The sequence below is a fragment of the Phodopus roborovskii genome, unplaced genomic scaffold (genome assembly GCF_943737965.1).
Source record: "Phodopus roborovskii unplaced genomic scaffold, PHOROB, whole genome shotgun sequence".
Lineage (NCBI taxonomy): Eukaryota > Metazoa > Chordata > Mammalia > Rodentia > Cricetidae > Phodopus > Phodopus roborovskii.
In genome coordinates, this window is record NW_026126567.1 from 24,340,926 (window position 1) to 24,363,013 (window position 22,088).

At 38.5% G+C, this 22,088-nt stretch overlaps 1 protein-coding gene across 1 annotated transcript in view; it reads left to right on the top strand.

Moving 5' to 3' along the window:
- Positions 1-21,208, top strand: part of Pkhd1l1 (PKHD1 like 1) — a 140,231-nt gene extending 119,023 nt beyond the window's left edge. Inside the window, exons 68-78 of the mRNA XM_051202508.1 lie at positions 2,106-2,271; positions 4,773-5,005; positions 5,391-5,558; positions 8,915-9,072; positions 10,582-10,717; positions 13,734-14,075; positions 16,184-16,335; positions 17,515-17,661; positions 17,905-18,058; positions 19,160-19,414; positions 21,047-21,208. Of these exons, the coding sequence (XP_051058465.1) occupies positions 2,106-2,271; positions 4,773-5,005; positions 5,391-5,558; positions 8,915-9,072; positions 10,582-10,717; positions 13,734-14,075; positions 16,184-16,335; positions 17,515-17,661; positions 17,905-18,058; positions 19,160-19,414; positions 21,047-21,057 (1,922 nt within the window). The 3' untranslated portion in view covers positions 21,058-21,208. The remainder of the gene's footprint in view (positions 1-2,105; positions 2,272-4,772; positions 5,006-5,390; positions 5,559-8,914; positions 9,073-10,581; positions 10,718-13,733; positions 14,076-16,183; positions 16,336-17,514; positions 17,662-17,904; positions 18,059-19,159; positions 19,415-21,046) is intronic.
- Positions 21,209-22,088: the final 880 nt, after the last annotated feature.

Genomic DNA, 22,088 nt, shown 5'->3' on the forward strand with positions numbered 1-22,088 from the left:
TACTTTTAGCCCCTGAAAAATATGTTTTAACATGACAAGTAAAGAAATCAGATTTCAAAATTCATTTAAAGCATGCTTCTTTGGTGAAATTTATACATGTATACATGGGTGTTACATGTGTGTAAGATGAATGTGAATTAGTATGTGGGTATGAGTGAGGACACATGTAGAGGCCAGAGCAGGATGTTTCTCACCCTCTATCATTCACAGTCTTGTTGCCTTGAGATATGAAAGCTCACTGTTTTGTCTGTGCTGGATAGCCAGGAGGCTCACAAGACCTGCTTTTCTCTGATCCCCCAAGACATGCACAGTCATGTTTGGCTTTTTACATGGGTTCTAAGGACTCAAACTGAGGTTTTAAAACTTGCAAACTCACCACTCTTACCCACTGAGCCATCTCCCTGGATCCCTGATTTTTACATATTAAAAATGATATTTAATATTTTTCTCAAACAACAGAAAAGCCCTGGCCTAGTGATTTAAATTAATTAGCATGCTTTGCAATAGGCCCTTTTGATTGCTTCTAACCAAGCAGTTAAGTCACTGAGAGCTGCCCATAGGTTTGTATGTGTGTTCTCTTTCTGTTCACTATAATAACATATAGAGATGACCAAAACTTCACCAACCACAAGAGTCATCTGAATTCATTATTTTATCACATTATATCCAGGGCCACTACTTCTGTCAACTATTTAGATCAGGCACCCTAGATGTAGACTAAGAAGTGGAAATATTTTGAGAAGTGATTTTTTGAGACAATGCTTTCAGGAGAAAAAGGTTAGAAGGAAGAAACTAGGCCAGTACATGGGGTCACTGGGGTCCAGTTTCCACCTGGTCAATCAGAGAGCTGTGGCAGCCAGATTTTACCCCAGATTTTCCCTGGCAGTCTTTCTTAACTCCTTTTGTTCAGGCCTGGCTATGTTGTATCAGTACTGATGAGAAGTGTCTATTCTTAAGGCAGGGGAGACCTTAAGAGGTCAAGAGAAATTCTATGAGAATGATACAGCTGCTATTGGTTTGCACATAAAGGAAGTGCTAGAGTTGAGCTCATTGGCCTAATAAAGATGCAAACAGCATCCACCTCTGCATCTTGTTTCTACATATCTATGTTATTACCCATGCACATAATTATCAAGATAAAATATATTTAATAAAGGTAGTAGAAAAACTTAAGCATTTTGGAAATGACCTTTGAGTTATTAGATTTTAAGTATGAGTTTAAAAAATTAAGTCTGTTATTTAATCCAGTTTAGAGTACATAATATATACAAAGAGGCCAAAATAAAAACAATGGACCAAATGCCGGGCATTTGTGGCCTTTAATCTTAGCAATCAGGAGGCAAAGGCAGGGAGATCTCTGTGAGTTCGAAGCCAGCCTGGTCTACAGAGCAAGTTCCAGGACAGGCTCCAAAACAATACAGAGAAACCTTGTCTCAAAAAACAAAACAACAAAAACAAACAAACAAAAATGGATCAAATAATTCTTGCTGCATAACAAATCACCCTGAAAACTTGAAGAATTTTAAACAATATCTTAGTGCATAACAGTGGATTTGCAATTTGGACTTTGTTTAGCCAAGTAATTCTTTGGCTATTGTCCCCAGAGCATATTCATTGAGTGTTCTTTAGTTTGTAGGATGAGTTTGAGCTGGCTGGCTAAGCTAGAAATAGCCTTACTTCTTTCTAGAGATTTGATGCCTGCTGACTATTGCTGGCCACTAGCTATGGTGATGGGAATGATGGAGTCACATGTGTCCTAGATTCACTTATATGTTGAAAGTCATAGAATTCCAAGAAGCATCAGGATAACTACTCCTAATATGAAGGCATCATCTAGATCTCTTCCTATGCCACAATTATTATTGTCCTATTACTTTTTAAACAAAGTGTCATGGGCAAATTGAGATAAAATGTGAAAGAGAATTATCTAGTCATGCAGATACTAAGTTGCAATCATCTACCATAAATATCTGGAGGTGCTTTTGCCATAACAACCCAGAACTCCATGTTCAAGGCAGTGAGAAAGAATATGTTGGGTGAAATAATTCCGGTCTTAAATCTTTCTCCAGAGAAGGATAATCATATTGTCATTATTTATGTTTCAGATTCAACATTTGTTGGATTTAAGGATGTTTGTTCTGGAGAAACTAATGTGATATTCATGACTAATCCTCTAAATGAGGATTTACAGCATCCAATCCATGTGAGGAATGTACAACTGCTTGACACCACCAAACAATCTAAAGTATTTATACATAGACCTGACATAAGGTATCAGTCAATATGAAAACTATTATATTCTTTATTAACTTTCTGTTCTCTGCTCCTGTCAAATATCTGAAAAAGTAACTACACTACAATAAATGCTAGTCTCTAGAAACAAGTAGTATTCATGGATATTCAGACTTGAACAATGTAAATGTAAGCATCCTCAGTTGTTTTAAAAACTGAGCTTTACTGTATGCATCCTTATCCTGTTTTCCATATGCCATTAGTATTATCATCACTAAATGCAAAGCATGGAATGCAGGCCTCGCCTGCTGTGCATATTAATGTTCTTTTATATGTTGTCATTGAGGGATAAGAGATATCTCTGTATCATTTCTGTTTATTGTGTTTTGTTACCTGATGTGTTCCAAATATCCTATCACAGCCACCCCCAAAAATGTTCTCAGAAAATACACATCAGTTTTTTCAATCATAATAATTATAATTACATAGAAACTAATTAAAAAGAAGTTAATAACTGATCAGTCAATGTCAAGACATTTCCAAAAAAGGAAAAAAAATGATTCCATAGATTTGAGATCATTCATAGAAGAGTCTAGTCAACTTATGATATTTTTATAGGTCTTATAAAACAGGAATTTAGGTGTAAGCCACATTAGAGAAAAAAATTCTGTTAGAAGTATTTAGCCAGATTATGGAGACTAAAAGGAACTTTAACTGAATGGTTATTTCCCCTAGAGAAACACAGTATTTCATAAATAGCTCAACTTTATAGGATTTTTTTTTTTGATAACAGCCCAACATTTACTTGTTTAATCATTTTTGATCTGTGGCCATTTTAGTCAACTACTTCCCACTAAACAATTTATATCTGCTATTTAGTAGTCATTGAATTCTTCAGGTTTCAGGTGTAATTTTGATGTCTAGGTCATGGAGACTGGATTGTGGTTTTAGTTACCATTTCTTTGAGTCTTGTTTGCAGTGAATATTGTTGGTAATCTTCCAGATCTTCCTTGCCAAGCAGTGCCCTCAGCCTTAAATATCTCCAAATGTTGGTTAACAGTTTTGAGTGACTTTCCACATTTGCTATTATAGAAATACCTACATTACACATTGTTATCATCACCCTGGCAACCCAGGGAAAATGACTAACAGATTCTGGAGAATAAGGATGCCCTACCCTGACTCAATGCAGCTCACTTTCCAAAGCTTTTCATAGATTCAGAATGAAGCTTATCTGAAGACCACAGTCCGGCTTGCTCTATGTTGCCTCTCTCCCTCCATTTTGAGAGGTATCATCCACAACTCACAAAAATCTACCTATGAGGCTCTTAGAAAACTGAATGAACACAGCACACACAGCCACACAGTTTGAGGCACCCTGGGCACTTTACTTACAGATTAGCTTAAAAAAAGTACCCTACACATAATTGAATATAACAAGCAGGGTGATGATGGTACATTCCTTTAATCCCAGCACTCGGGAGGCAGAGGCAGGTGGATCTCTATGAGTTCGATGGCAGCCTGGTCTACAGAGTGATTTCCTGGACAGCCAAAGCTGTTACACTGAGAAACCCTGTCTCTAAAAACAAACAAACAAACAAACAAGCAAATAAACTCCAAACAAAAAACACATGAACACTGAAATATTTATTGAATTTCTCCTAAGCATATATATTATAGCAACTAATAGTATTTCACTCATGACAATAAAAAAAAAAAAGAAAAAAAAAAAACGAGAGGCATTCTAGGCATCACAAAACAGATCCAAGGTTTCCATGATGTTCCTCAAACTCTGGGATGAAATATATTTCTTCACTATACATCCCCACAACTCTAAGTATGCACTATATGAATAGAATATGTGGTACACTGCATATTCAGCAGCCTTTCATTATTATATCTGAGAACAATCAATTAACACTTCAGATAATAGAAGATGAAGCCAATATACCATTTTAGGTTAAACTTTGGAGACACTTACAATATAGTTACCTACAGAATGGTTACCAGTATGCAACAGAAGGAACACAATGCAAGATTATCTGTGTATACATAGACAAGAACCTTTAAGATTATACAGCAGCCTTCAATTAGCAAAGAGCTTCAGATCTCAGGTAGGAAGGTGAAAAAGACGACTACTATTAAGTATTTATATTATTTTATAGTAAGCAGGACTTTATCATTTGTAGAGACAAGAAGGGTGAAAAAATTAACAAAGGCTACTGGCCAAGATAGAGATTTCTCTCCTGTTACAATAGAATACAAAAATGTTAGTATATTGGGAACAACACACAAAAGAAAAACTATGATTATACAAAACCCAGAATACCAATATGGAGTTCTAAGTATATCTCCCACAGATATAACTTGTCATTTTGAAACTTTAATAAACCCATCATAATGGCCCTAATAAACACCATGAAAAAAATATCACTTTTTCTTGTGATGCTAATTACATAGGCTGCTTTGTTCTACTTGAAACTGTCTGAAATAAGACTCAACCAGTGACCTCTGTCATTCATTTTGCCTTTTCTCCCCAGTAAAGTGAACCCATCTGATTGTGTGGACATGGTTTGTGATGCCAAAAGGAAATCTCTCCTTAGAGACATGGATGGTTCATTTCTGGGGAGTTCTGGGTCAGTGATCCCTCAGGCAGAGTATGAGTGGGATGGAAACAGCCGACTGGGAATCGGAGACTATCGGATTCCTAAAGCGATGCTCACATTCTTGAATGGAAGTAGAATTCCTGTTGCCGAGAAAGCGCCTTATAAAGGTTTGTTGTTCTAATGATAGAATAATAGTTGTATTATTAAACTAAACCTCAAGTTTATGGAACAAAGTTAATTTCTTTCAAAAATTGGGTGATGAACCAATAATGTATTGGTTCTCTTTATTGATCCTATATACAAGATAAAGACAAAGCCAGGCGGCAGTGGTGCACACCTTTAATCCCAGCACTTGGGAGGTAGAGGCAGGCAGATTGGGGCCAGCCTAGTCTACAGAGTAAGTACCAGGACAGGCTCCAAAGCCACAGAAAACCCTGTCTTGAAAAACCAAAATAAATAAATAAATAAATAAATAACATTTAAAAAAAGACAATAGAAAGAAAATTTGGAAAGACTTCCTGTCATTTCTAAAATATTAATACATGTTTCTAGGAATTATTAGAGACTCAACCTGCAAATACATCCCAGAGTGGCAGAGCTATCATTGTTCTGGAATGGAATATGCAATGCTGGTTGTAGAAAGCCTGGATTCTGACACAGAAACACGAAGACTTTCCCCAGTGGCTATCATGAGTGATGGTTATGTTGATCTCATTAATGGTAAGTGTTTTCTGTATGTGAACTTGAATTAATCCAAACATTTGTTTAAGGCATAGACCTATCTGGAAAGATATTTACATATAAAACTAAAACATGTGAAGACTTCTTTGCCTTCCATGTTTAAGAACTATCTATGTGCAAAGGTGAAATTTGACTCTATGCAGTTCTCCATCTGGGACATTTATTTCATATTAAATATTTGATGGAAGATGTAAGGGGGGAGATAAAGAGGAAAAGAACCAAAGAGAAGGAAAAGGAGGAGGAAATTTAGTCCTGTAAAGACTCTCACACCTGTATTGATAAGGTTACATAAATATGTTGAGGAAAAAGATTTACCTAAACATCTTCAAAACTACACTTTGCCTTGTAAAAAATTAAAAGCAAGCTCAACAATGTAACATTCAGAATATTTAAAAAGGGTATTGCAGGCCTCTCGAATTCATTCTATAAATCTTTGAACATATTTTGCAGCTAGTGGAGGTTGTTTGTATAAACACATAGCATATTCCTTTTGACTTTTGAGAGTAATTCATGAAGGTCTGGAATCTAGGCTTTTCCCATTCTGGTCCTGGATAGCTGTAGCACAAAGAGGAAGAAATGGTTTCCACAGAGATTCAGATCAACTTTGGAGACCAAGAGTTTTTCAATGAATAAGATGAACTACTAAAAGTTACCAAAAAGCACAGCACAGGGATTTATGTATATCCCCAAACAGTGCTGAGGCTCAAATGTTAGCCTCTGAGCAAGCTTAGCCTTGAAGAGACATTGAGCCCAGGCCACACAGATTTCCTAGCTGTGCATGATGTGGTGTTAAAAACAGTCTAGCAGTCAACTGAATGGCCATTGCCTCACAAAATCTGCTTTTAAAAACCCATGAAGGAAACAGAAGACACTACATTAGAGAAATTTGGAAGTTCCATGATTTTCTGTCTCTCCCCACTTTGTAGCAATAGATCAATGTCAAATACTGCCTTTCAGGATCGCAAAGCAGAGGTTATGGGAATAATTTCAGAGAAGTCAGAGGAAAAATGGTGGAGTGCAAAAGCAATTTTCAAATTGCTCTGTGTTTGTAATAGAGACATTTTATTATCTTTACGTTTACCTCTTCGACAGGAAGTAGATGTTTTCCACTTAACACAGTGACACATCATTTCTTTTATAAATGAGTTTAAATTTAACAGTGTCAAACAATAAAAAAGTCTTAAGAAGATGATACTTGTGTGGGGAAAAATGAAAATATTATTAAAATCTTGTTGGCTTGGGGAAATATACAATAAAAATTACCAAATATCACTAAAGTTTCTTTTTAAATCTTAATGTGAAATTTATGTCCTTTTAGTATATGGCTTTTTTTACTTCAAAATTTTTATTTTTTATTCATTTTTGTGTGTTTGTTTTTAAATCCTACAAAGAAGATATATTTACAGTAGGATTTATTCTTTGTGTGCTAAAGGATAAGATTATATCCTTTTTGAAATTTAGTTCATATTTATTTAATATTTGACTGAAATTCGGTTATAAATATTAATGAGGTTTCTAAGTGAGGCAGAAAATTCAGCAAATTTAATGAAGAAATACATCAGAAGGTTTTTTTTCAGTCATATCTCATGTTGGGTTATTTTGTTTTTGTTTTTGTTTTCGTCTTTGGTTTTTTGTTTTTTTGAGACAGGGTTTCTCTGTATTGCTTTGGGGCCTGTCCTGGTACTAGCTCTGTAGACCAAGCTGGACTCAAACTCACAGAGATCCACCTGCTTCTGCCTCCAGAGTGCTGGAATTAAAGGTGTGCGCCACCAACACCCAGCCCTCATGCTGTTTTTATTGAAATAAAATAGAGACGTTTGCTGTGAAAGCCATGCTGTACTAGCTCTGAAACTGTCTAGTAGAAAATCATCTGTTATGTCTTAGTTTTTTCTAGTATCTGCTTGATGATAGAGTGTACTAAACTGATTTTAGTTCATTAATCATATTAACTTTTCATTGTTGTCTATGCTACTATCTAACAAAATTTACTAAGTTGCTATAAGAAAATAATAAAGACTTGATCCAAACAAACTTGTTAGCTGCCATTATGGTGCAGGACAGATAAACGTCTGGTTACACAGCATGTTCAAGGCTAAACTGGACAACTTAGTGAAATTCTGCCTCAAAGTGAAACCTACATGAAGGGTTAAGGAAACAGTTCAGAGGGAGAATTCGTGACTAGCTTGCTTGAGCCCTGAGGTTCAATCCCCAACTCTCCAAATCAAATGTGTTGTGGAATTTATGGATTGATTAACAAACAAATGAGAAAGTGGCCAAAAACATAAATGGATCTTTTTCAGGAATACAAATGTCCATTCTTTGCTGCCAGGCTCTATCTTAATGAAAGAGGTATATTATAGCACATTTCCTAGAAAACCCCAGAAAGTAGGTGAGTCTCGACCATATTATATGAGTGACACGTACGAATCTATAACACAAATCCTAGATTACACACTGTTATTTCTTTAACCTCAAGCAGTATGAAAAGGATAACAGGAATAAGTTGTCTCTCTGCCTTCCATTTTATTTATTTATTTATTATTTATTTATTTATTTATATTTATTATTTTACATGTTGATCCCAGTTCCCTCTCCCTCCCTCTTACCCTCTCTGCCCCCTCACATGCACCCTGACCACCCTCCCCTCCCATACCCCCACCCCAATTCCACATGTAGGGCAATGCCATCCAGGTGGGATCATGTAGATCTGTCAGGTCATTTGAAGTAGGGACTAGGACTTCTCTCCTGTCTCTAGGTTAAGGCAGTATCCCTCCATGGGGGATGTGTTTGCATCCTGGTTCCACTCTCTGAGGTCTCTTAGACTGCTCAGGCCTTCTGGCTGAGACCCATATTCAGGGGTCCTGAGTCAGTCCCATGCTAGATTCCCAGCTATCAGTCTGGTGGCCCATTAGCTCCTCCTTGTTCAGGTCAGCTGTCTCTATGTGTTTCTGCAGCATGGTCTTGTCCTCTCTCCCTGCATCTGGATTCTAGTTTGACTCAGTGTTAGTTATAGGTATTTGCTTCTGTTTCCAACAGGTACTATATGAGGGCTCCATGGTGGTGGATAAGTTAGTTGTTGATCTCACTATCCGGGAAGGGCATTTATGGTAGCCTTCCCACAGTTGCTCAAATTGTTAACAGCGGCAGTCTTGCCAAAGTTTGAGGATCAGTTTAGATGTCTGGGTAGACAACGGATGAATAGGCTTAAATGCTGACATTGTATCTCAACTAAACCCTCGCAATTTACTTTAAATATAATGAATCTTCATATTTTCTGGGGGAAAACCAAGCGTTCATGAAACAGGAACATGGACTTGGATTTTGCATGGATTTAGGCCCACAGGACCACGGCTGGTGTGCTGGGTATACGTGCCAAAGAAGGCTGTCCCTGTTCCATGGCATTGTGGCTCTGAACAAAATGTATGAGGTTTACTTCACTGGGACCAGTCCTCAGAATCTTCGACTGATGTTGCTCAATGTTGAACATAATAAGGTGAGCCTAATTAGAAATAATGCCTGAAAGGTTATCATAGTTTCATACTGCTGGCAATTAACTCTCATTCCTGCCTTCTCCATAATTGGCATCCTTCTAGCTCATTTAAAAAGATCCATTATTGTCATAGCCAAATGACTATTAATCTGGATTGGTTTTTCTCGTCTTGAAAGAATATGTATGTACTAATGTGCACTGATTCCTGAGCTCCATGGATGAGGACTGACAGTGATATTTACAATAGTGTGACTAGCAAGGAAGCCTGAGTTTTTATACTAAAATCATGTATTACTTAAAGTTATATATTTACTTTTCATATTCTTACATGCTGGTGTTATGCATATAGATAACAGAAATATACCTTTGGAATTATTGCAATGACCTCAGCATATTATTTTAAATATCTTTGATAGTGTCAAATCTTTACTGTAAATGAAACTCAGCTGGGGGCATTACATTTATTCAGACTGTCAGTGGGGAAATGTTAATGTTAAACAGTAGTCCCATGATTCAGACTTTCTTACATATACAAGACATCAAAGTCCTAGAGTGTTAGGTACAGGAAAACATCTGACCAGATGAAGCAGGGAGCCGAGGAACAATGGACGACATCATTCCTTCTCAGGTGCTAGCAAGTCCATCCTTTCCACTGCTCAAGACAAAACTTGGGCATTATTGTTTTACCCTCTCTGTTGTATTCCTTATCCAATCCAACTGTGAATTCCACTGACTTTTCAAACATCCGGAGTCAGAGGACCTCTTACCAATTCCATTACTACTACTTAGTGAAGCAACATTATCTTGTCCCTAGAGGTAAGCAACTGCCTGCTAGCTACCTATCGTTCCTGTGTCTACTCTTGCCCTCCAGTGGTCTGCTCACTTCAGCCAGAGAGTAAATGTTAGGACTCTCCTCTAGCAAACACGAGACCCAGTCCACTCATCTCTGTGTGGATCATTCTTCACAATGACCCTATGGGCTTTCTTCATGTTTCTATTGATTTTGTTATGAGTCTTTATACCAAAGTTTTGTAAGATAGTTTTTCAACATTATAGAATTAATTTTGTGTTTCTCTAAAGCAGAGCGCTGCTAAGTATCTCCCAGCCCCTGGATTCCCAAGTCTCTTTTTTATGCCATTGTCTTCAAAAGGGACACTTTCTTCAGCTTATTGTGTGACTCCTTTAATAAATTTCTTTCTTACACTACTTTCTTCTCTTGGGACTTGTCACTTATGGGCTAATTTATCATATCTGCATGAATGGTTAAATGCAAGCATTTGTTGTTGTTTTTGGTTTTTCCAGACAGGGTTTCTCTGTGTAGATCAGGGTGGCTTCAAGCTCACAGAAATACATTATTTTTAATCTTTGTTTAATATTTGCCCTGAGTTCACAAAAATTTTGTTTTAGTATTTTATAAAATATGTACATAGTCAGAACACATTTTTAAGAACTAAGTTCTAACCATTCTGTTCTACTGCTATAATAAAACACATTAATGTCTGTTTTTAATAGGCAGTTTTAGCGGGAATTTTCTTTTCCACTCTTCAGCGTTTAGATGTCTATGTGAACAATTCATTGGTCTGTCCAAAAAATACAGCATGGAATGCCCAAAAGAAATTCTGTGAACTGGATAGGCATCTGAACACAGGTATTTATTTAGGATAGTACACGTGTGTCAGTGTGTGTGTGTGTGTGTGTGTATTGTAAACATTCTTTGAAACATTTCATTATTATACTATTTCCTTAGTGATTAGCAAATAAATAAGGAAGTAAACATTTTAGCCTCATTCAACAAAATCTAAGATGTGTTCACTTATAAAATGCTTGGAAAGGTTACTGCTGGAGGAAGTCTTTACCTGTAGGTGCACGAAGATAAGCACTTTTGTAACAGATATGTTTGTTACTTCCTGTCAAAGCTTTCCTTCGATGTGTATGGAATCTAATGTTCAGAAGAGATTTCTCTTGGAATTTTTGGCTTCCCCTCTGCTCTATAGAGGTCAATGCCTGAATGAATTACAGTTATCAGAAGTATTGTCAAGAAAGCTATCACAATATTGACATCATTAATTAAATATTAGATAATAAACCCAATGTAAATGAAAAAGGCTATATTTATCCACATAGTGATATTTATCAGCCAAGAATTATCCCTGTTTAATTAGGGCTTTTTATTAAATAGGATTCCAATGTTGTTGACAGTAGACACTGTGTTCCATGAGTGGACTTACATCTCTTATGTGTGTGCTCCATGGTCTTAGCCCACTACTGAAGAAATGTAAACAGCAAAATGTTAGCTAGACCTTGAGGTATGAATGAATGGTCAATACTCTGTACCGTTTGTAAAACAAGTCTTGTTTTTAGTACTAACAAAACAGCTAACATTTCCAGAGACATTCTCACATGTCAGACACTGGGCTCTAAGTTCTTTGTATGTTACTTTATATTGTTACTTACCATTGAAACTTAGACCAGTGGTTCTCAACCTTCCTAACCCTGTGACCTTTTAATACAGTTCCTTGTTTTGTGGTAACCAAAACCATAAAATAATTTTCATTGCCACTTCATAGCCGTAACTTTGGTACTGTTATAAATATCTGTGTTTTCCCATGTTCTAAGGTGATCCCTGTGGAAGGGTGTTTGAGCCAAGGGTTTGCGACCCACAGGTTGAAAATCACAGTGACAAGAAGCTATAAAAAGTGAGGGTAGGAGGTGATGGCATTTGCCAAGGCTTCTGCTTTAGTTTCCTCAGACTACTGTAACCAAATCCAATGAACTTACACAGCACATTATTTATTTACTTTTGCTTAAATTATTTTTCCTTTTCTTGAGACAGGATTTCACTGTGCAGCCCCTGCTGCCCTGGAACTTTCTCTGCAGACTAGGGTAGCCTTGAACTCAGAGAATCCACCTGCCTCTTTCCACTGAGTATTGGGATTAAAGGTGCTGATATTATTTTTTTTTCCTTTGTCCTCACAGTTCTGGAGGGAGTCTCTCATCATATTGTGATGAGGATTTTTTTTCCTGGATGCAAAGACTTCTTGAGTTCCCACTGTGAGAGCTAGCTCTCTGATCTCTTTTCTTTACAAGTTTTAATTCCATAATGAAGTCTTTACTCTCGATCTTACAGAAGCTTAATTGTCCTCCAAAGGAGTTCCACTTGCAAATCAGAGAATTAAGGCTTCAACATAGGGGTTTGGAGAGTATGTAATTCAGTTCATAGCAGTCTCAAAGCCGGAACAGACAAGCAAGGACTTGAAAATATTGGCTAGTTCTTGAACACATGCTCTTGGTGGTTATCCTGGATTGCCTCTTTATAATCTAACCTTTAAATACAAATCATGGCATTTATTTACAGTTTAGTTTTCATACATATTTAACTCTTTTATGAAGCACTATCATTCAAAATAGGAGCTATTTCCATCAGCAGAATTCAATATAGAGACAAAGGGGCTGGAAATCAAAACCACAGATGCCTTTTGATAGATTAATAGGACTCTGTGTGTGTGTGTGTGTGTGTGTGTGTGTGTGTGTGTGTGTGTGTGTGTGTGATATCAGTTTGATTATACATAGTATTGCTGGGATTGTTGTTTTTGCTTTTGTTTTTATTCAGTGCTGATTCTCAACCATAAGGACTTCACATAGAATCACTTCTCCAGCCAAAAATTAGAATTATTAAAAACTTGCCTTGTTTTAGCTGGGATTCTTTTAAGCTTTAGCACATTGAATGCAGACTGCATTGTACCGCCAGCGTCTCTGTATTTTACAGTTACCTGAAGTGCTTATTATCTTGGTCTCCGTGTCCTTCATTACTGTAATAACACAGAAAAGCCAACTAAGATTGATGGGACAGGCACTGTTAACAAGAGTATGAATGCATGTCCACTGTACAGCACAAAGCACATTCCTTAGATTCACACAGTGAAGTGCAATTGGGAGCTGCATGATTTATTCTACCACTGTGGTCCAGTTCGGCCTTTGGAGACATATACAATGGAGATTTGTTAGTTCTTAATTCTGTTGATTCACCCCCCAACTCACACACACACACACACACACTGTAAATGTATAATGACCTCCATTGCACAAAAATCCAGTTCCCTAGTAGAATTTGTTTTGCTTAATCATAGATTTCTACAAGCTAACATATAATCCCATTTCATTGGCTGAAGATTCCTCTGGGATGTCTTCATACATGTCTTCTGTCCTCAGTAAAACTAGAACTATTAACTTGTAAGTGCTCTTGTAAGAATTGGCATCTAGTGCTGTGTGAATTAGAAAGTCATTAAGTTTACACTTTTAATTTACCAAATTCCTTCACCTCCTTCACCCCTGGCTTTAAAGCTCAGAATATATAAGTAGCATTCTATAACTACAGAATAAACTCCTAGGGTATAATTAGTTTGGCCTCTCCTTTATATTGTCACTCTAGATAATTCTTTCAGAAATAGATTTTATAATTAATGACTGTCAATGCTATTATTTAATAGACTATAACATTGCAAGTTAGTCTCATAAGCATTTGGTTTTTAATATGTATGCTTTATTATAAAGATAATGTCATTGAACTTTTTGGAGTTCAAACAAATATTAAATACTGTGTGTGGCCTTTATGCTAATAGAAATATATTCTGATACTCTACTATTTTGGCCTTTTTTCTTCATAGAGCAATTGCTTCCCAGCTTGAGTTCCACTGTCCTGGGTGAAAACTACTTTGATAGAAACTATCAGACACTTTACATTCTGGTTAAAGGAACTACACCTGTGGAAGTCCACACTGCTACAGTCATCTTTGTTTCTTTCCAACTGCCTGCTATGACAGAAGACAATTTTTTTAGTTCACAAAATCTGGTTAGAAATCTTGCCTTGTTCCTAAGAATACCAAATGATAAAATCCGTGTCAGCAGAATAATAGGAACAAGTCATCGGAGGAAGAGATCCACTGGACACATAATAGAATTAGAGATTGGAGCTGCTCCCACTTGGTTCTTAAGCAACTCTACCACAGGTATGGGCATCAGACTTTGAGACAAACGAATGTCGTTGTCAAGTGTAAAGTCATACATAAACCTACCAGGGCCTCTTTAGCCAGGCCCTAGGGAACCCTACTACCCCTTTGCCTTAAACCCTAAGGGCCTACAAACACTTTTAGTTCTCCCTATAATAATAACTCATTGAGGAATTATGAAGGGATTGCACATGAGTAAATTAAAGAAAAGGATCTGACTTAATAGGAAGTGACTTCATAACTGTGTGATAAACGGTGAAATAGGTTAAAATAGTCAACTAGAAAAGGAACTTTGTTGCTTAGAAGAACACAGAAAGCCTAGACTTAAATTGTAGCCACAACTTCTATGATGTTATCTGCCTAGAGTCATAGCTGACTTCCCTTCTTCACCTCTGTATGTCCTTGGATTTATAAGGTCAGTGTTGTGGTTTCAGTAGATTTAATCTAGGAATTGCAGGGGGCCCAGGGTACACAGGCAGATTATTCACTGCTTTGTAGCAATGCCAGATAAACTTTGACAAATATAAGACACAGGTCTAAGAACACAGAACATGGGAACAGGAACATAAGAAAAAGCAAGCTAATTGTATGTTTTCAAAGCAGTCTAGGCTAGGGTCTCGCATCTCAAGAAAATCCCTAGAAGTTGGCCTGGAATGGATGAGTCACGGAAAAACATGGAGAAGTAAAAAGAAAGCAGTGTGCATTGTCATACAGCTGCTACTTACCAGCAGGGTATTCAGGATATACACATAGTCATATGGCATCCACATAATGTCAGGCACCCTTGAGAGAGGTAGAATGAGTGCTGAGGAGACCTCTAAGTGGACAGAGTCCTGAGGTCAGAAGTACGAAGCTTTCATATCAAGATCTTCAGTATTGAGATAGCAACCAGGAGAAATGGAAGAGCAGTACAGCAGTGACCATAGCGTAGCAGTGGGACACGGAATGATGCTCCTTGGTACCTCTACCCTAGACCATAGAGGCACTCTCATATCACAGTTCTTAGAGTAGACATCTGGAAGCGGTTAGGAGACAGGGAGGAATCTGTAAGACTCAGCCTTTATCCCAGAGTCTGAGTCACGCAGGCAAGACCTTTCAAGATGACCTGAAAATCCCAAGTGTGGGTTCCAGTGTGTCGTGTAGGTTGGCTGGCCAGTGTTGCTGAGCACACCAAGCTTTCAAGTTGGTCCTTAGTAAAAGAAATCCAGTGATTTGAGTCTTGAAGGCACGACCTGGGATATAGAAGATGGCGGATCTTTTAAGTTGCAAGATCTTAATGTCATCTAGGTTGCAGTGGTTTTTCTAAAAGCCACTCTGACTACAGTGTGTAGAATAAAATAGGAAGTGGCAAGCTGGTTTAAATTCTATTTTCATAACCACTGATTTGGGCTGGGATCCTGACAGTAAAAAACAAAGGAAGTTGAGCATCAGTGTGTGATTAAATACGAAATTGGAGGAGAAGTGGAGAAGTCAGGAAAATGTGTCAGACTCTGTCAAAAGGAATGTGAGGTGCCAGCCAGGTCATAAAGTAGGAATCCCTGTGGGGAAGTAGGGTTAAGAGGAAATCCCAGAGATAGGAAAGTGTGTGCAGTCTGAAAAGCAACCTTCCAAATTGCTAGAAGTCCAAAGAAGGTAACGGGTTGTTAGGAACCTGATAACTTAATAAGTTATTAATGTCTCACTGATAATGGGTTCGGTTCAGTTCTAAAAATATTCTATTCTGAGAAAGCAATGGGTGGTGACAGAAAAGGCTGATAATACTTCACTTCTGACAAAGAATGACATGGAAAAGTTTAAAGTTTAAAGACACACTCTCTCATTGTGCTTTCAGGTGTGTGTGTGTGTGTGTGTGTGTGTGTGTGTGTGTGTGTGTGTGTTCTTCTCTACCTTTGCTCTTTTCTTTCTCAAATTGTATTTTATAACATTCTCTTGAGTTCTTCATTTTTCCCAATTTATTAATATGACTATCATATTTTTTTCAGGTACCAAAGTCTTTAGTAGTCTATAATGTGATGAAGAATGCAAACAAAATGAAAGCCAAAAACTTTCACATATTCTCACGATTCTATATTCTCATAATCCAATGTCCTAATGGTTTTCCCCCATAGGTCAGATGCAATTGTCTGAACTCCAGGAAATTTCTGGCACTCTTGGACAAGCTGTCATCTTAGGGAAAATTAGTTTTATCCTTGGATTCAATATTTCTTCCATGTCTGTTACCAGTCCTATTCCCCAACCAACTGATTCTGGCTGGGTTAAGGTAAGAACACACAGCTAGAATAAAAAATGTATTTTATGTTTTAAAAATGGTGTTGCTTTAAAAAAAAAGAAATTAAGACCCCCTTTATATTTCAAAACAGAGAAACCTAGATAGCATCTCTTTTTAATTCATTTTTATGGGGTAACTAAAATGGTAACAATATAATTTTAAAACAAAATAAAAGATTGAGGGTTGGGATATGGTTGAATGAGTCACAGTGCTTACAATGCTAGTGTGTGTGTGTGTGTGTGTGTGTGTGTGTGTGTGTGTGTGTGTGTATGTGTCCTAGTTAGGATTTTTATTGCTGTGATAAAACACCATGACCAAATGCAACGTGGGGAAAAGATGAGTTTATTTCAGCTAACAGTTGTAGTTCACCATGAAGTGCAGTCAGGGAGGGAAACCAAGGCACAAACCTGGAGGCAGGAGCTCAAACAGAAGCTATGGAAGAATGCTGTCATAGTTTTTTTCAGCCTGCTTCCTCATATAGCTCAAGGCCATATAGTGCCAATGCTTGGTCCTATCACATGGCTTCTCACATCAATTCTTAATCAAGAAAATGCTTGCCAGACCTTCTGACAGACCCATATTATTAAGGCATTTTCTCAGTTGAGATTCCCTCTTCCCAAATGGCTCTCACTTGTGTCAAGTTGTCATAAAACTGATGCATACACACAAGGAACTGAATTTTGATTCTCATCATTGCCATTTAAATCTAGGTGTGGCCAGGCATGCCTGTAGCCCAGTAATGGTCTGGGTGAGGGACCCGGGGATTATTATGACTTACGGACCAGGCTTAAAAACAGCTAGTTCCAGGTTTAGTGAGAGACCTGGTTCCCAAACACACAAGGTAGAAAGTGACACAGAATGACACACTACATCCTTCTCTGGCCTTCATAGGTGCATGTACCTGCAGAAACACACACAATACACACACCCACCACACTACCTCACACACCCACACACACCAGCCTTGAACATGACCATATCTTCTAAAACTTAGTTTTTCATGTGTATTTTGCTTCGAACATGTGTCATAGTTTTGATCTAGAGGGGGATTTATAATAATGCCCATTTTACATGTTGGAGCTACTGTTTTAAATGAACTTGGTCTGATTGGGTCTACTGTGAAATGCAGTTGGTCCTGGAATAATCACTTCCACACTCTGTCCCTGCCAGGTGACAGCCCAGCCAGTTGAAAGATCTGCATTTCCTGTTCACTACTTGGCCTTTGTGTCTTCCCTCTCAGTGGTTGCTCAGCCAATGGCAGCACAGCCAGGACAGCCATTTCCCCAGCAACCCTCAGTGAAGGCTGTGGATCATGAGGTGAGTCCTAGAATGAAGAACTTTGGCTGTAATCCTAGAAGGGAGACACTTCTCTGGCCCCTTGAATGTGAAAGTTGAACTAATACCCATGGATGGCTTTTCTGTTCATGTTCAGGGTTTTTTTTCCATAAGGAGATTTTGTAGGCTTTTAACTTGCAATAGACTTTTAAAAAATAGTTTGTCTTTTTTGAAGATCTAGGACGGGGCATTTGTTATAATTTTCTGCTGTTCTTTTTTCTTGAGGGTAACTGTGTATCAGTTGGAATTACTTCACTTACTTTGAAGGCTATCCTAAAGGACTCCAGCAACAACCAAGTTGGTGGCCTTGGTGGGAATACAACAATTCTGTTTAGCAACTGTTGGGCCAACTATACAGATCTTTCCCTTCACAGAACAGGTGAGAGGACCACATTAGATCCTTATACATTTCCATAGTAAAAAGGTGTATATTTGCTTTAATGGACAAACTATTCCACATAAAATTTTGGTCAATAAACTGTAGGAATCAGAAAGCTATATTATGCCTTTTTTTCTGAATATAGTTGGTCCCCCTTATAAAATACATTTAATATACAAAAAAAGAAAGTAAAATAGTGAGTAGGGAAATTTAAACATAACTGGAGATCATATATAAAAATATCATGGTTTGTAATCTCTCCTTGTCTGTTATTGTACCAAATCTTCTCATTAAATGTATTACATTCATAATTTTAAAATAATATATGCGGGGCTGGAGACATGGCTCAGTGATTAAGAGCACTGCCTGCTCTTCCAGAGGACCCAGGTTCAATTCCTAGCACCCACATGGCAGCTCACAACTGTCTGTAACTCCAGTTTCAGGAGACGTGACACCTTCACACCAATGCACATAAAATGAATTTAAATAAATTATTATTATAATACATGCAAGTTTTATTTAAGAAAAGGTAGACTTGTAGTAATTTAGTAATCTATGTAAGGGGCTCAGAGCTCAGCTACAAGGAAGTTAGTTGTAGACTTTCTGCAAGCTCGTGAGGAAAGAGAAAATATATACAGATGAGGATTTGTGTTGCTGTGGAGAATCGTAAGTGTTCTAGTTCATTTCCTGATGCTATGATAAACACTACAGCCAATGGCAGCTTAGGTGAGGAAAAGGCTCATTTCAGCTTACATGTCCAGATAGTAGCCCATCACTTAGGGAAGTCCAGGCAGGAACTCAAAGCAGGGCCCTGGCCCAGAAACCATGGAGAACAAGTGCTTGCTGGCTTACTGTCTGGCCTCTGCTGGTAGCCTTTTGCACATCCCAGATCCACCTGCCTAGAGACGGTATTGCTTCCCATGGCTGTGGTTAGAAGCAGACTGGACTTCTGAGAACTTCTTTATTCCTTGTCACCTGACTCCGATGACAAAAGTACTTCCTTAGAAATTCATCACAGTTTTGGAGCCAAGCAAAGACAAATGGGAATTGATAGAAAACAAGCAGAGAACTCAACTGCTCCATTGCCTTTTCTCCCCCTAGGAAAAAATTATAAAATTGAATTTATCCTGGATAACACTGTTCGGGTAGAATCCAGAACCTTCAGCCTATCGGCACAGACTATCCCTGGTGGAGGCGGAAGTAGCCCCAGCAGTGGCAGCAGCAGTGGCCACAGCAAAGCATCTGCTGTGGGTACACCTTTGCAGATGCTGACTGTGGTAACAGGCTGTCTCGTAGGAAGACTGTTGCTCTTGGAAGTATTCATGAGTGCAGTCTTCATTTTGAACACAGCCGTAGGTAAGTGCAATTCATTTCATACGTAACCTATGTCTCCAAGTTCACAGGGGGCAGCAGGTGTTTCCTAAGCAAAGGCCGCTTGTACAGCAGCTGTGCCTGGCACCACTGGAGACGCAAAGAGGAATACAAGCTAAATGGCAGACAGGATAACTCTGTGGAAACGATACCACCATTGGGTGTTGGAATACAAGAATATGAGGGTGGAGACGCATGGAGATATCTTGCTTGTACAAGCCTGTCTGAAGGTCAGAGGATGGAGCTTGCCACTAGCTAACCATAGAGGTCTGGAGGTTTGTATAGACAGACAGGAAGGAGATGACTGGGCAGAGAGAGGATATAAGCAGGGAGAAACAGGAAATCACTCTCTTGTCTGCTAAGACGCTAAGGAAGTAAGGTGTGGCGGTTGCTTGATTCTTCTTCTCTCTGTTCTCTCAGCCTTTTCCTCTATTATCTGACTCGGGGTTTTTACTACTTAGATCAATGAAGAACTCCACTTACACAGACCTGCTGATCAGCGAAGAACCCTTCAGGTGTTACAAAGGGCAGACACAGCTTGAAATGCTTATGCAACTAACCAGCTAACTAAGAAATCCAGAAGTGTTCCGGTTTCTGTACCAGCTCAGGCGACGCTGGAAGTGGTTCTTGGTTCTGTTCTCTTAATGGCAGCTCTACCTCAAGACTGACTCCTCTTCCCAGTCTTTAGGTTCCCACACACCTACATGTATATTATACACTTTAGCAGCCAATGCAACACACAGACACTTCCTCAACAGACGCAGCAGCCCAATCCCACAGCCCAGTCATTGGCCTGCGTCGGTATACAAGCTTGTCAGTAAACCAGTAACTATGGCTACAGGGCTCTAAGTGGCATGGCTTGAGCAGCATGAGGTATAACCCGCTGAAAATGATGTTAGGACTACGTGTGGCTGGCAAACAGTAGTGAATTTGAAGAGATTAAAAGAGAGAGAGGCCTTTCTGAGAGAGAATGATTGTACATGATGTTTTATGTTCCTCTATGAGTAGCATGTAAAGCCAGGCAGTGTTGCATAAAATGTCTGTCATCTGGAGAGAGAAGGAAAAGCCAGAGCTGAGAAAGATGTGGGAGCAGGAAAAGGCACAAATGTGGTCAGCTCCGAGTCCTCACAGCCACGTCATCTCAGTAATGACAGCATGCTTTCCCGACCCTTCCCATTCATACTTCTCAGCCTCTAAATCCGGCATGAGTGAGTCACCGTCTTTGTCAGGACCGCAGTGTCTCATCTGTCCTTGTTTAAAGTCCCCTTGCTGTATAGTCTTCCCTTCCTTCACTGTGTTCGCCTCTGAAACCTTCCCTCATGAACTCATTCATTTTTACTATCCAAATTGCTATTAGATTTCACTTTGGAGCCTGGCCTGGCTCTCACTCTGTAGACCAGGCCGGTCCGGAACTCACAGAGATCCACCTGCTTCTGCCTCCTAAGTGATGGAATTAAAGGTGTGCCCCTCCACCTGGCTTGAAATGACTTTATGTGTTACTTTTGCCTTGTTAGCCAAACCATGAAATATTTTAAAAGTTAAAATTAATGACACACACTTTTAAATGAAGTATATGTTATTACTCTTTTTAAAAAATGTGTTATTGTTATTTTACAGGAAGCAACTAAAGTGCCTACTGAAGAACGGGCTGAAAACAAAATTCTAAGAACTATTTATGTATCAGCTATTTTGCTATACAACAAGAAAAAGCCTACAGCATTTTCCAGAAAATATGCTAAATTACTTCAATATTTTTTATATTTGACATGTAGTCATTCTATTTCAACAAAAAAATCAGGTTTCTTCAAAATATAAGTTTCTGTTGATTCCTTATACTTGTACATTCTGGTTTTATTAAAATGACAGGAATCTCCCTTTTGGAAGCAGATATGCCACCTCCAAATACCACTGAAGTGAAGCCTTAGGGAGTTAAAGAAGCCAAGCATAGTGCCTCATGCCTCTAATCCTAATGTTGAGGAGTCACAGGTACAAGTGATTCCAGGCACACTAGGCTACATAATGCCACTATCTCAAAAACAAAACAGACAACACAGCCCAACTTTAAAAAGCAAGCAAATGAAGCCAGCCTTTCCTGGTGTTCTGTATCCTTCACAAAAGGCGAAGTCATTGAACTTTCTGGCAGTCTTGGTGGCAAGGTTGTTCTGGACCCTCATAAGGCTGAACACTTGCCTGTCAGATCTGCAGGTATGCTAGGAATCCCAGAAGGAAGAGTTTTCTTGCTGTCCCTAAAATTGGCTATTGGAACATGTCCAAATTAAGTTTCCACTTAGCCCTCATTCCCATTCAAAAGTGTCTCTACTGAGGGTGTGTTCCAACTCCAGAGACCAACAGACTCAAAACCAGCAAACTAACATGCAAACCCCTTATTTTCCAAGGTGATAAATTAGAGAATTCAAAAGCATTAATAAGGTTACCTGGAAGCTTTCAGACTGCTAAAATGCAACTTTTACCCAGAAACTTTTAAAGGGAATGATTAACTGGGTAGACTGCACAGTAAAGGCATGACAACCATTTTGTGGCAGGTACAGATGGAGCTCAAATGTTAGCAGTCAGCACAAATTTGGGATAGTTAATAAAATTCTATGAAGCCCATGCATTTGTCTCCTGTATACCATCTCTCAGTACCATCTCCCAGTAC